Raw genomic sequence first — 12,074 nt, forward strand, 5'->3', positions numbered from 1 at the left:
ACTGTGTCGTAGAATATCGAGGCAGAGCTATAAAAAAAGGGCAAGATAAAAGCCAGGGTGAAAGGAAAACCTTTGTAAAATTCTAGATGTTCAAGCGACAGTATTTTTGGACCCTGGGCATATGGTACACCCTAAAGCAATTCAACAAAGAACCCTGGGTGCATCTGGTATGCCCTGGGCCCTCTCTCCTTCTGCAGGTTTAGAGTTGCAAGAAATAAAGGAATAGCTTGCAAGCAAAGGTTACATTCAGATTGCACAAAGTGCACCCAGCATCGATCCACGGCAGCCACAAATGGCTGTGGCATTATCGTGAATGGGGCCAGTAGCAGCACCTAGGCACTCTCCGATTACTGTTGCTACAATTCGCACTGGTTTCAATTTGTGGTATGAATGTAGCCTTAATTTCTAAATATGTGGATTATTGTATTGTTCCAATGTATTTACATTTTTTTTAAAGTCATTTAATAAAATTTTTATTGAATTTTTTTTACTTTTTTTTACATAGAATTGCTTCTTAATTTTAATGCCAAATTCGAAAAGTAGTGCACACCTTCATTTTGTTTGTTAAACACTGCCATGCTTTAATGCTTTTAACCAATAATGCGATGTAGCGACCAGTGGGAAGAACAACATGCAGTGGGGGGCACAGGAACCTGGCATACTTGAAAGTGTTGGATGCTGATGATATCAGCAGCCAGTGTAGAGGGAACAGAGGGAAGGTTGGAGTGCATGGCAGTGGGGGTGATATTATTACTGTTTTGACAGGCTGGCTCCAAGCAAGACTTTTTCCTTTAAAAGTCTAAAATGCTCAAAAGAATCACTTTAAAGCAGACCACTATAGCAATCACACTATAAAGCTGCTCAAGTCAACCCCTTCAGGCCTGTGTGCAAAAGAACAGTACTGGTATAGACATGGGCATTATGTTGGCAAAAGGAACCAAGAAGGTCCGCAAAGTGTGTTTTGTAATGAAGAACATTGTTGGCGACAGGTATATCTATACTTGTACAGTGCTTACACGCACATTATAATGTAAATCCATTATTATATTTTCATTCTAGTTAATGGCCCATTCACACTAGGAACTGCATGTGAATCACACAGGAATGCTATGCTGTTTCTGTGCAGCCCATTTTGAATGGTCTGAAATCATACTGCACCAAAACTAGTGCATGCACTACTTTTTGAAATGCATGGCAACTGCATCACATGGTACTTTTATACAATACGACCCGGTGCAGGCTGGCGCGGACAAATGCACTGTTTGCGACCTGTTTTTGGGGTGTCATTAACTTTGCACTGACCCCCGCAGCAGATCCCAAGGGCAGTGCAATTGGAATGCAGTGCAGGAATGGGCCCTAAAGGTCCACGTAAAGGGAAGTTCAATTTCTTCTCAGATTCCTGGCATTTGTACATACCTGCCAACAAATTTCCAGCCAGTATCAACGCATCCTGGTGAGCAGAAAGATCAAGGGGAAACCAGGCTGAGGACAGCAGTGACAGTATCATGTTGGTCATACCGGCAGTGCAGCTTTTGCGTGGTTCCTCGGAGGGGCTCTGCTGGGAAATACTGAGAACAAAACATTTAAAGCTCAGGTTAACACAATGAAATTCACAACAATGGCAATAAGATGCTCCCCATTTAATCTCCCCTGAAAAGGAAATCCCAATTTAGTTAACTTACCTAAAAGATCGCCCCCGATTCTTGTAGACTTGGATTCGGGAAGCCTGTGCACTAGATGATGTCACATATCCACAATGCCACCCAACACTCCATGTGCACACTGGATAAGCAGTGGATAACAGGCACAAAGCTTCACAGCAGCCAAACTGAATGTAAAAAAAAAAAAAGAAAGAAAATATGTAATCTATGAAATACAAATAACAAGAAAACCATCCAATGAAATGATAATACAATTACAGGGGTTATGGTCGCTATGATACTAAAATCTTATAGAAAACAGTGATATTAATCTGCTTTCATTTTCTCTTTTACTATAATTACCTTACCCTTCTACCAAACTACACTATGCTGCATTCATTATTATCTCTAAAGCTGTTCACAGGTTTATGTCCGGTTGTAAAATCTCACTGCAGATTTACCAAATATCTACCGTATATAGTGCAAGGGCTTTAAATGATCCAATTTTTACAATGAATTATGTTCAACACAATGTAAACTTGGTACAAGCAGAATGTGATGTGTAAGGCCCAGGTTAAAGTGTCCCTGTTAAGGAGATTCCCTGTCTCTATTTGTCCTGTTTACAGTTATCATTGAAAGTGAAAGCAAAGGAAATCCCACATATTGGATTGTCCCCAGAAAAATAATAGAGGGGAAATCTTCCAATAGGGATACTGATTCTGGTGACCTGGGGGTGCCCAAGGAACTACCTTAACTTCCTGTTTGGCTATGGAATAGGAAGTAAGGTGAAATCTCTGAAATGGGACACAGATAGCGTATAAAAAAAAATTATATATATGTGTATATATATATATATATATATGTATGTATGTATGTATGTATGTATGTATGTATATCCATCCATCCTATCTATCTATCCATCCATCAGGAGTTATACCCCTCCCTTACTCTATCCAAAATGGAAAAAAAAAAAAATGTTGACTATAATTTTACTTTAAGATTCATGGGGTTGGATTTTTCGTTGCAGTGCTCAACTACATTCAGATATGTAAAAACTCTTTATGCTCCAGGTAAGTATTATGTCAAGTAGAACTATAGGCTACCCTGTCAGGGTTTTTTTTTTTTGCCATCTGTGTCACGTTTGGGACATTTCCCTTCACTTCCTGTCCCATAGCCAAAACAGAATATGAGAGGAAACTCCTTCAAAGTAAGTGAGGCAATCCATGGTTGTCACCAGGGTACACTGAACTAGTGCCCCCATTGGAAGACTTCCCCTCTATTCTGGTTCTGGGGACACCCAAAATGTGGGATTTTCTTTTACTTTCAGTGATAACTGTAACCAGGACAAATAGAGATGGTGAATCTCCATAACAGGGGCACAGACAGCAATAAACCCCTGAAAAAGGAGGTTGCATTGAAACACGTTTCTGTTCCAGCATTCTCCAGAAACATAAGGTGACTTCAAAATCTGGGCCCCGTGTTTCATCCATGGCTTTTGCTCTCCAGTGACAATGGTTCCTGCTTCCATTCCATCACCGATCCCTTGTCGTTGGCCAAGGCAAGGCATCCTGGTTGCTTGTTCTATCTCTGTTCCTGAGGCTACCCAACTGTCATGCTGAGCTCCATTTTACCTTCGTGAGTACTTTTTTAAAACTTCTAAATGACATTTTACACGCTGCACTATGGTTGTAGCGCTACACTTCCCCTCTTTTTGTCTTCTACAGTCACACAGTATACCCATGCTGGAACGAAGCAGCACTTCCAGAGTTAGAATAGTAGTGTGTTGTATAGCACTCTGGGCTCCCCGCATCATCCAGCTTACAGAAGCTTCATCTGTCAAATTGTTTCATATTGCATCATACAGTTTTCTACTGTTTCACAATGCTTCACACTGTGAACGTACATCTAGTTCACCAGGGCACCGACTGCTAACCAGCACATCTAGATCTAGATTTTGGGCATTCTTTGCATTAGACCACTAGGGGCTAGAGATGTGCCGGTTTTTGGTAATGCGATAAATCGCAGTACTGCATACACACGGTATTGTTAAAATACCGTCTTTCTCTCCATACACTGCCCCGAGTCTTTTTCTTTCCATACACTGCCCCCGAGTCTCTCCGCTGTGTGTGGACTCCCGGCTCAGCTGTCCTTTACTAGAACAGAGCCGCTACTTCCTGTATAGGTCCGGCTCACAGGCAGAGTGATATCAGATGCACCCCGCCTGTGACAGGAGGAGCGATACACAGGAAGCAGCGGTTTTTCTATGTACTGCAGCCGCATGCTTCCTCCTGGGCTCAGGCACAGACAGACAGTGCCTACAAGCAAATCTCTGCAAGTACCCATTGAGTCGAATGGGCTGCTATGCCTTTGTTTTTCAGCTGAAAAAAGGTGCATGCAGAATTTAAAAAAATGCAGTGGCCGTGAAATCCATCCTGCTTTTGCGCCATGCGACTTACCTGCAGTTCCTGCAAACGCAAACTGAGTTTTTAAGTCTGGGCCCACATATATAAAAACGCAGAAAGCTTTCCAGTGCAGGAACTGCAGGTAAGTCGCATGGTGCGAAATCAGGATGCATTACAAGGCCACTGCATTTTTTTAATAACGTGGCAAAACCTTAATCAATTAATCGCAGCATGGAAATCTGATACCGTCACATGCCTACTAGGGGCAGTTTCAGTCCAAGGAGTAGGTGCGCTGTGATTATTCTGGGTGTTCACACCTTGGATCTTTTTTGCTTGACAGCAATAAAAACCTGACAGATGTTCTAATCCTTCACTACTCTATCTAAAACCAAAAAAAAAAAAAAAAGTTTTGCCTTCAGTTATAATTTTAAAAATGTTAGTTATAATATTAAAATCGATTTTAGATTCATGTAGTTTAAAGTGGTAACAATCCCAAAACCAAAAATGTAATATATTGCAGCTTACCAATTCGATGCGGTGGCTGCATTAGTTTTCTTTAAGGGGTGGTTCACTCCAGCTGCTCCAGCACAGTGGCTGATGTGCGGTGCAATACAGCTGAGATCAGCACAGTGATGGTGCACTAAGATCCTAAGATTACATTTCTTCTTTTCTTTTTAACTGTAACACAGACATCTTATAGCGCAGTTGCCAGCTGCACAGTGCGAGGGAGTGGATAGCCTCACACTACGCCATGCTGTAAAAAAGTACTGCACAAAGTAATTTTTTTTCAGCACATCATGCTTGCACACCATTGCAATGCGGGTTGCTTTGTTTTTCCTCACAACCCTGGGCTGTGGTTGTGGGTGTCTGCTGGCAGTGGGCTTATCAGGATCTGGAAGCCCCCCTTTAAGAAAGGAGGCATCCAGATCCCCCTTCTGATGTGAATAAGTATGGGGTAAATGGTACCCCTACCAATTCACCCCCCCAAAAAAGTAAAAAAAAAAAAGTGTAGTGCAAGAAAAACAGCAGGCAGTTTTTGACATGTCCTTTAGTAAAAATAAATAAGGTCCCCCATGTTAGCTGCAATGTCAACCACTATGGCCATCGCCGCCGACCGGATTTAAAAAAAACAAAAAAAACCAAACACTCTGACAAATGCTCCCACTGTTCTGCCAGCTCCAGTGTCTGACAGTTCTTATATAACTATGGGGTGTGGCTATGCGATGATGTCACCAGGAGACCAAGCCCCCCTTGTGACGTCATGGAACCATCATGCCCAGGGCAGTGACATCAAAAAGTGGCGGGTTCTTCGGGTGACGTCACCACATAGCCACGCCCCAGTTATATAAGAACTGTCAGACACTGGAGCTGCCACAATGGCAGGAGCGTTTTTTTTTTTGTTTCTTTTTATCAAGACGGCGGCCATCGTGATCGACGTTGGAGCTACCGCAGGGGACATTATTCATTAGTAAAAGACTTGTCAGAAGCGGACTCCTTTTTTTTCTTGCACTACACTTTTTTTTTTTGGGAGGGGGGGGGGGGGGGGGGTCAACGGGTAAGCCCACACTCTTTCACATGGGGGGGGGGGCTGGGATGTGGAGGCTTCCAGATTCTGATAAGCCCCCTGCCCGCAGACCCCCACAACCACAGCCCAGGGTTGTGGGGAAGAAGCCCTTGTCCCCATCAACATGAGGAAAGATGCTTTCCTGGCCCTGCCAGGCTGCCGTGCTGGGTTAAAGGGTCTGGTATAGATTTGGGAGGGCACTCCCGTTTTTTTTTTTTTTCAGCGTGGGGTTTCCCCTAAAGATCCATACCACACCAAAAGGGCCCAGAATGGATTTTTTTTGGGGGGGGGGGGGGGGGACCTCATGCAGTTTTCTTTTTTTTAAATACATTTTGCATTGCTAACATTGCCTCTGAGCACAAGTCACATGGCAGAAGTCGGATCAGTTAAGATCTGACTAGGATGCAACTTTGATTATATTCTAAGGGCTGAAAACGCACCCAAGTCAGACCAAAGTAGTGCAGGAACCTTTTCGAAAGTCAGATCAACACAAGTTGGACAAGTTAAGACGGCTGTCACAGGGAAACATTGAGCTCTCAAAGTCAGAGCGCATGTCGCACCAGTGTGAACCGGGCATTACTGGGTACTTTATGGGAAGAGAGGAGTAATATTTGTGTCCATAAAGACACCACATCTCATTTGTGGTAAGCATCATATTTCATTGCTGGCAGTGTTACACAAGGTGACCTAAAATCAACCGGATATTCTTATATTGAGGCCCCATAGTCACCACACTCACTGCAAATACTATGGCTGTTTGTTTATAAAACCATTATACATGGCATCAATACATAATTCAGTTACCGTCAATGCTCGAGTGGTTGATGTTGTCAGCGCATGAGAAACTGCAGTGATAACCTTGGACAGATTATTCTCCATAGTAACATCTGTGGGGCTCTGCACAATACTGTACCCCCGGTAGATCCTGCATAAGAACAAATGACCAGAAAATTAAAACACTGTTACATGCACCCTAGAAGTGTAATCACACCCACTTAAAAGGAAGCGTACCCCCATATGGGCAATTTCTCAATCGTCAAATCCAGGAACTAGCTGGCAACTATAAACTTCTACAAGCGTGAAAGCTTACACTATAAACTAAGGTTGGGTCCCTCATATGAGCCTTTCTTGCTACATCCATGGTAAAAGTCAGGCTGTGCTGGTGATCTTTGATTATGTATATCTTTACATTTTGAATACTGCAAAGGTGAAAGGCGCATGCAGTAAACAAACTGCGGAAACTAAGTAACTGTTCGAATAGCCTATGAAGCAAGTGTCACAATTTAGGCTGGCCATAGACAGTTAGAATCTCGGCCAATTTAGCAGGAAACCAGCCAAGATTCAGACGATGTATGGGCACGTACCAAGCCGATCGATTGTTCAACTTGGGTACAACCAGCCTGCCGGATTTTACTTGTGATTATTGCTAGCAGCTGCTATAGCCACTGACAATAATCACGGTCTTCTCCCAGCAGGGACGGTCCCCTGCCTCCACCAGGAGAATACAATGTCTGTGCAGGAGAGATTCCCCTGTCAGCACCGATGTTGATGGGGGAATCATGTGAACTTCCTTCCTGCAACCCGTGGTTGCAGGAAAGAAATTTGCACTGTCTATGGCCTGCCTTAGAGTCAGCTATTACAAAGACAGTGTTTTAAGATGCTTTAAGGAGGTACTGAACTTTGGAAGCTTTTCCAGACAAAAGAGGGGTTCTTCAGAGTAACGCTTATGCACAAATAACGATACAGATAATCTAAATTTTTTTAAGCTCAGGTTAAATCTGCGTGTTTCTTACCTCAAAAAGAAGACTGCAACAATCTGCTTTTTCCATCAGCTCAGTATCATCTAAACTACACCACATGTAATCCAATTCAGTTAAAGGCCCACAACTGTTCTAATGCTGCATAGGATATCAATGTACTTAAGGAACGCACCTTGTGATTGTACTGACAGCAAAATGGGATGCTGGCTGGGTCTCGTGCATGAGCAGTTTCAGGTAGACGCTGCTTTGGTCTCTTGCTGCTGCCACTACAGGGTCAGCTTGTCCTTGATCACAATGGAAAAACAATTTTGGAACTATCCTGTGGATCAAAATGAAAAGCAGTAGCATCAGCAAAATATTTTAAAGATACCAAATGTTTAAGATGACCAAATGATGGTCAGCAAATCTATGGGTAGGCTTCAGGCACCCAGCCCCCAATGTTCTTTGATGACATTTTTTTTATTAAATGGCTGGCTAACTAATTACTGCTAAGACAGAAAACATGATTGCACAGAACAGATGTTGGATTGTGCGGTAAACGTAAACATTAACCGTAGGCTCCATTCAAGTTTGCATATGGGGCCATTTTTGATTAGATGCAGGAGACCAAGCGGGGGTTCCCTGAAATAAGCTGCGGTAGGGAAGCCCCACTGAACAAAAATTGGAGGGATGACAGCTACTGTCACTATTTGCAGCCACTATCAAGTAATCGCTGTTGGAGCAATAACCTCAAAATGATAGGCCCTGGACGGAGACTAGCTTGTATGATGCACATTAAAAAATACATGGTGCAGCGCTCAAAACAATACAAAAAAATAATTTGATTTTATTATTAACAAGCAGGGCCCTCTGATTCCTCCTGTATTGAATAGTATTGTAACTGTACTGTTTGCCCTCATTTTGTGAACCACTGGGCAAACTGTTGACACTATATAAATCCTGTATAATAATAATAATGCTAAAATTCATACCCCAAATACAAACCACCAGGAATGAGAACATGGCATGGCTGATTCTGTGTGAGAGGTCACTGTTCTACCAACTACCCTTAATCCGAGAAAATCCTGAAACTCCTAATGTATTCAACAGCCACGACTGCCAATAAGCATGTATGGCAAATAGGAGTCAAAGAACGTTCAAAGGTATGGCTGTATAAATTGATGCCAGAATGCTGTAAAAAAAGACAATGATACCGAAGGCTAAAGCACTTACCTGACTAAGGTTGCTGTGGCTACATGCCTCACCCGAGCATCTTCATCTCCCAAAAGGCTAATAAGAACATCGTTCAGCACTCGATCCTGAAGATGTAACAGCTACAAAGTAGCACACCATAAAGTTATGATCGAAAGCCAAAACAGATTTTAGGTCATAGAAATATGGCAAAAAACATCCATAGTTAGTTTTGTTTTTTTTCAAATTTACAACAACACACAAGGGTGGTATGCAGGTCCAGTGCAGACACAGGTGCCTAGAGCCCAGTGGGTGTCCAGGGCTTCCCAAGCATAGAAAAAAAAAAAAAAATATTAATATTATCGGCCAGTTTTTCTGTGTGTAGAAGGGAAATGCGTGTCTGCACAGCAGCTCATTTAGATCTACCTGCCTTCCTCCAGTCCCAGCACGCAGTGGGCTTCTTTGTGCATTCATGAACACTGCCAGCCATTTCTCGATAAAGAGTGGGACGTACTAGTCCCCAATCTCCACTCTTTAAACTGAACCTGAAAGTGCTCAACTCCAAGCGCTTCTGGGATCAGGGCAGTCAGAAGCCTAGTCCAGCAGCCAGGTAACCTGCAGGTAATCTGCAGAATTGGGACTAATTTAATGCTAAACTGATGAGCTGTAAAAGGTTTTATTGTAATGCCTACTTACAATATTAGTTATACGGTATCACAGGTATTCATTACCAAAGCAAAATTGAATCTTTTATATTTAATAGAAAACTTTTAGATCATGTCGCGTTTAATGTAATAAGTTGTCTCGATGACTAAGCCCTGGTTTACACCAGTGCAATTTGTCATGCAATTTCACAGTGCAAAATCGCATGACAAGTCGCACCCCACTGCCGGCAATGGAACCGTTCAAATTGACCTGACTCAAGTCTCAGCGACTTTATTAAAAAAAAAAAAAAAAAGGATTCCTGCAATACTTTTTTGGATTTCATTGCCACTTGCATTGGCATCTGTTAAATGAATGATTTCAAACCTGCACTGATGTGAAAGGTATTATCAGCAGGTGGGTTTGAATAAAACCAGTGCCTGATCATTTCACAAGGCTGGCAGATTCACAAGGCTGGCAAAAGATCATCTTTTTACAGGTGAAAACATCACAAAGGTGAAAAAAAAAAAAAAAAAAAAGAATAAATAAAAGGATCGAAAGCTGCATAGCATACATCAAAAAATAATGAATGCATTAAAAGAAACACACTGGTATAATTACCCCAGTATAATGATGTGCACCTCTATGTAGCCCATCTGCTTTACCTTCCAAGAAACTGACTAACCTAAAAAAAAAATGAAAATAATAATTATTAAAACAAGGAATAACTCAAAGAAACCATGAAAAAACTGAAAACAAAAGTCCATTAAGTATATCCTAGTTTTCCTTTATACAATACTATAGAGCCAGATTTCAGGATACTCTAATGCACATATACAGGTGCATCTCAAAAAGTTCATTAATTTCAGTAATTCAATGCAAAAAGTGAAACTCCTATTTTATATGAGCCGCACGATTCCGGATAAAATGAGAATCACGATTTATTTTGCTTAGAATTAAGATCACATTTCTCAGTGTAACATCTTTCACATCACACAAAAAAATTGGGCTAACTTTACTCTTTAGTTATTTTTTTAAATTCATTAAAGTGTATTTTTTCCTCAAAAAAATAGAGTTTGAAAGACCCATGCGCAAATACAGTGTGACACAAAAGATTGCAATATGATCGCCGTTTTATTGTCTAGGGTCTCTCCTAAAAAAAAAAAAAAATAATAATAAATTATTATTTATATAAATATTATATAAACATTTGCAGGAGGCTCTCTATTTGTCAAAATCAACCTAAATCAAGTGGGACACATACAAGGCAAGGGTATACACCAATTTTGTGGAATTTTTATAGATCTCACACAGAAGTGTATCTTGTATTTGAGATTTTCATTATCCATTGTATCATATGACTTTTATATTTTCTCATGTTGATTGGAGCGATCCCGTTAGCTCTCGGGGCATACCTATGTGATTACGTTACATCCATCGGCTTTTATTGGTCCTCTTATTGAACTTTATTTTTAGTGGTTTTATATAAGATTCGTGGAGCCACAAACTTAGTAGAACATCTAATTCTGATGCGTATTCTGATGCATGTGGCGTCTGTATGACCGGGATGCTATTTTTTCCAACTGCGTCCATGTGGGGGAGATTTTTGGCGCCCCTTCATGATAGATGCTAGCGTGACGTTGGGGGGTCCGCTGGCTGCGATTCCTTCATTGGCAGCATATTTTGGTGGAACATTCAATTTTCCATGTCCCTCTTTTCTCTTGGTATCTTGCACTACCTTTATTATGGTTTATACGTTGCTACATAAGGTATCATCTTCTAACATTATCACTGTTTTCTTCCATATATTATGTTTTTTTTTCTCCTTCTCTCACCATCTAATTTCTCAATTCTGGTGATCCATGTCTTTACCTCCTTAGTAGTTTTTTCGGTCTTCCTTTTGAGTCACTATGACACTCATATTTCCTTGATCACTGTTTTTAACTGAGTATAATTGTGACCACATTATACCCTTTTACCTTTCCCAAGTCTCTTTTTTGATATACTATTCATATTTTTCTTTTTCACTATTAGGGATTACTACATATATTTATTGTCCACCCAGTGCTGCCAGAATGGAGTAGCTCCCACAAACCCTACTGCCACAACTCCCAGAGAAGACGCTCCCCACACACCATCAATTTTTCCATATAACTTCTTCTATGTTTCACATATGATACCCCTGGTAGCTCTGTAAGTATCATTAGGGGAATTCCTTTGTTCTCCTTTTCTCATCGTTTCTTCTTTCCTCTTTTTCTTTGGCCCACTGGCATATTAACCTTATTGGTTTGTATTGTATTGTAGATATGTACATTTGCAGACTTCACATCTGCTCCTGATCAGTGAATATATTCACGAAATGCGTAGAGCTATTCTAGATGCAATGCCCTACCATCATACGTTAACTATCAGTATATCTCTATGAAATGTAATATTTTTTAAACATTATTTCCTATGTTGTTGCTTGATTAGAGAGACATTTAGGTCAGTATTGACATTAATATATGCAATCATGTTATGCTTTGTACCAATATGCTGATATTTATGTATTATATGGAATCTGCCTTTATCAAGATTACTATCATTACCACATTGTATGCCATGTGTCTTTTACATGAATTAAATGTGATAATTTTTATATATTATGTTTATTCTGTTATGACCCTATATATATATATATATATATATATATATATATATATATAGACATACTATCATACATATATCACATTACCCATTTACCTAATTCAGTTGGATTGCACGCGCGGTTTCATTTAAAGTCCCAAACTTCCCCTTGTTTTTATTCAAATTGTTTCAGGGATGGAGGTATATGACCCTACCATGTCATGTCCTCATGTAAAGTCCCAATATCCCCCCCCCCCCCTCCTTCTTTAGC

At 40.8% G+C, this 12,074-nt stretch overlaps 1 protein-coding gene across 1 annotated transcript in view; it reads right to left on the bottom strand.

Annotated features, from left to right (window-relative positions):
* The window catches only part of HTT (huntingtin), a 427,987-nt gene that overhangs the window by 241,109 nt on the left and 174,804 nt on the right, over window positions 1-12,074 (bottom strand). The window contains exons 20-25 of the mRNA XM_082256463.1: window positions 9,800-9,863; window positions 8,579-8,679; window positions 7,539-7,685; window positions 6,411-6,531; window positions 1,683-1,828; window positions 1,417-1,568 (exon numbers count right to left, since the gene is read on the bottom strand). Of these exons, the coding sequence (XP_082112589.1) occupies window positions 1,417-1,568; window positions 1,683-1,828; window positions 6,411-6,531; window positions 7,539-7,685; window positions 8,579-8,679; window positions 9,800-9,863 (731 nt within the window). The remainder of the gene's footprint in view (window positions 1-1,416; window positions 1,569-1,682; window positions 1,829-6,410; window positions 6,532-7,538; window positions 7,686-8,578; window positions 8,680-9,799; window positions 9,864-12,074) is intronic.

The sequence above is a fragment of the Pelophylax lessonae genome, assembly GCF_965119305.1.
Source record: "Pelophylax lessonae genome assembly, chromosome: 1".
In the NCBI taxonomy this organism is placed as follows: Eukaryota; Metazoa; Chordata; class Amphibia; order Anura; family Ranidae; genus Pelophylax; species Pelophylax lessonae.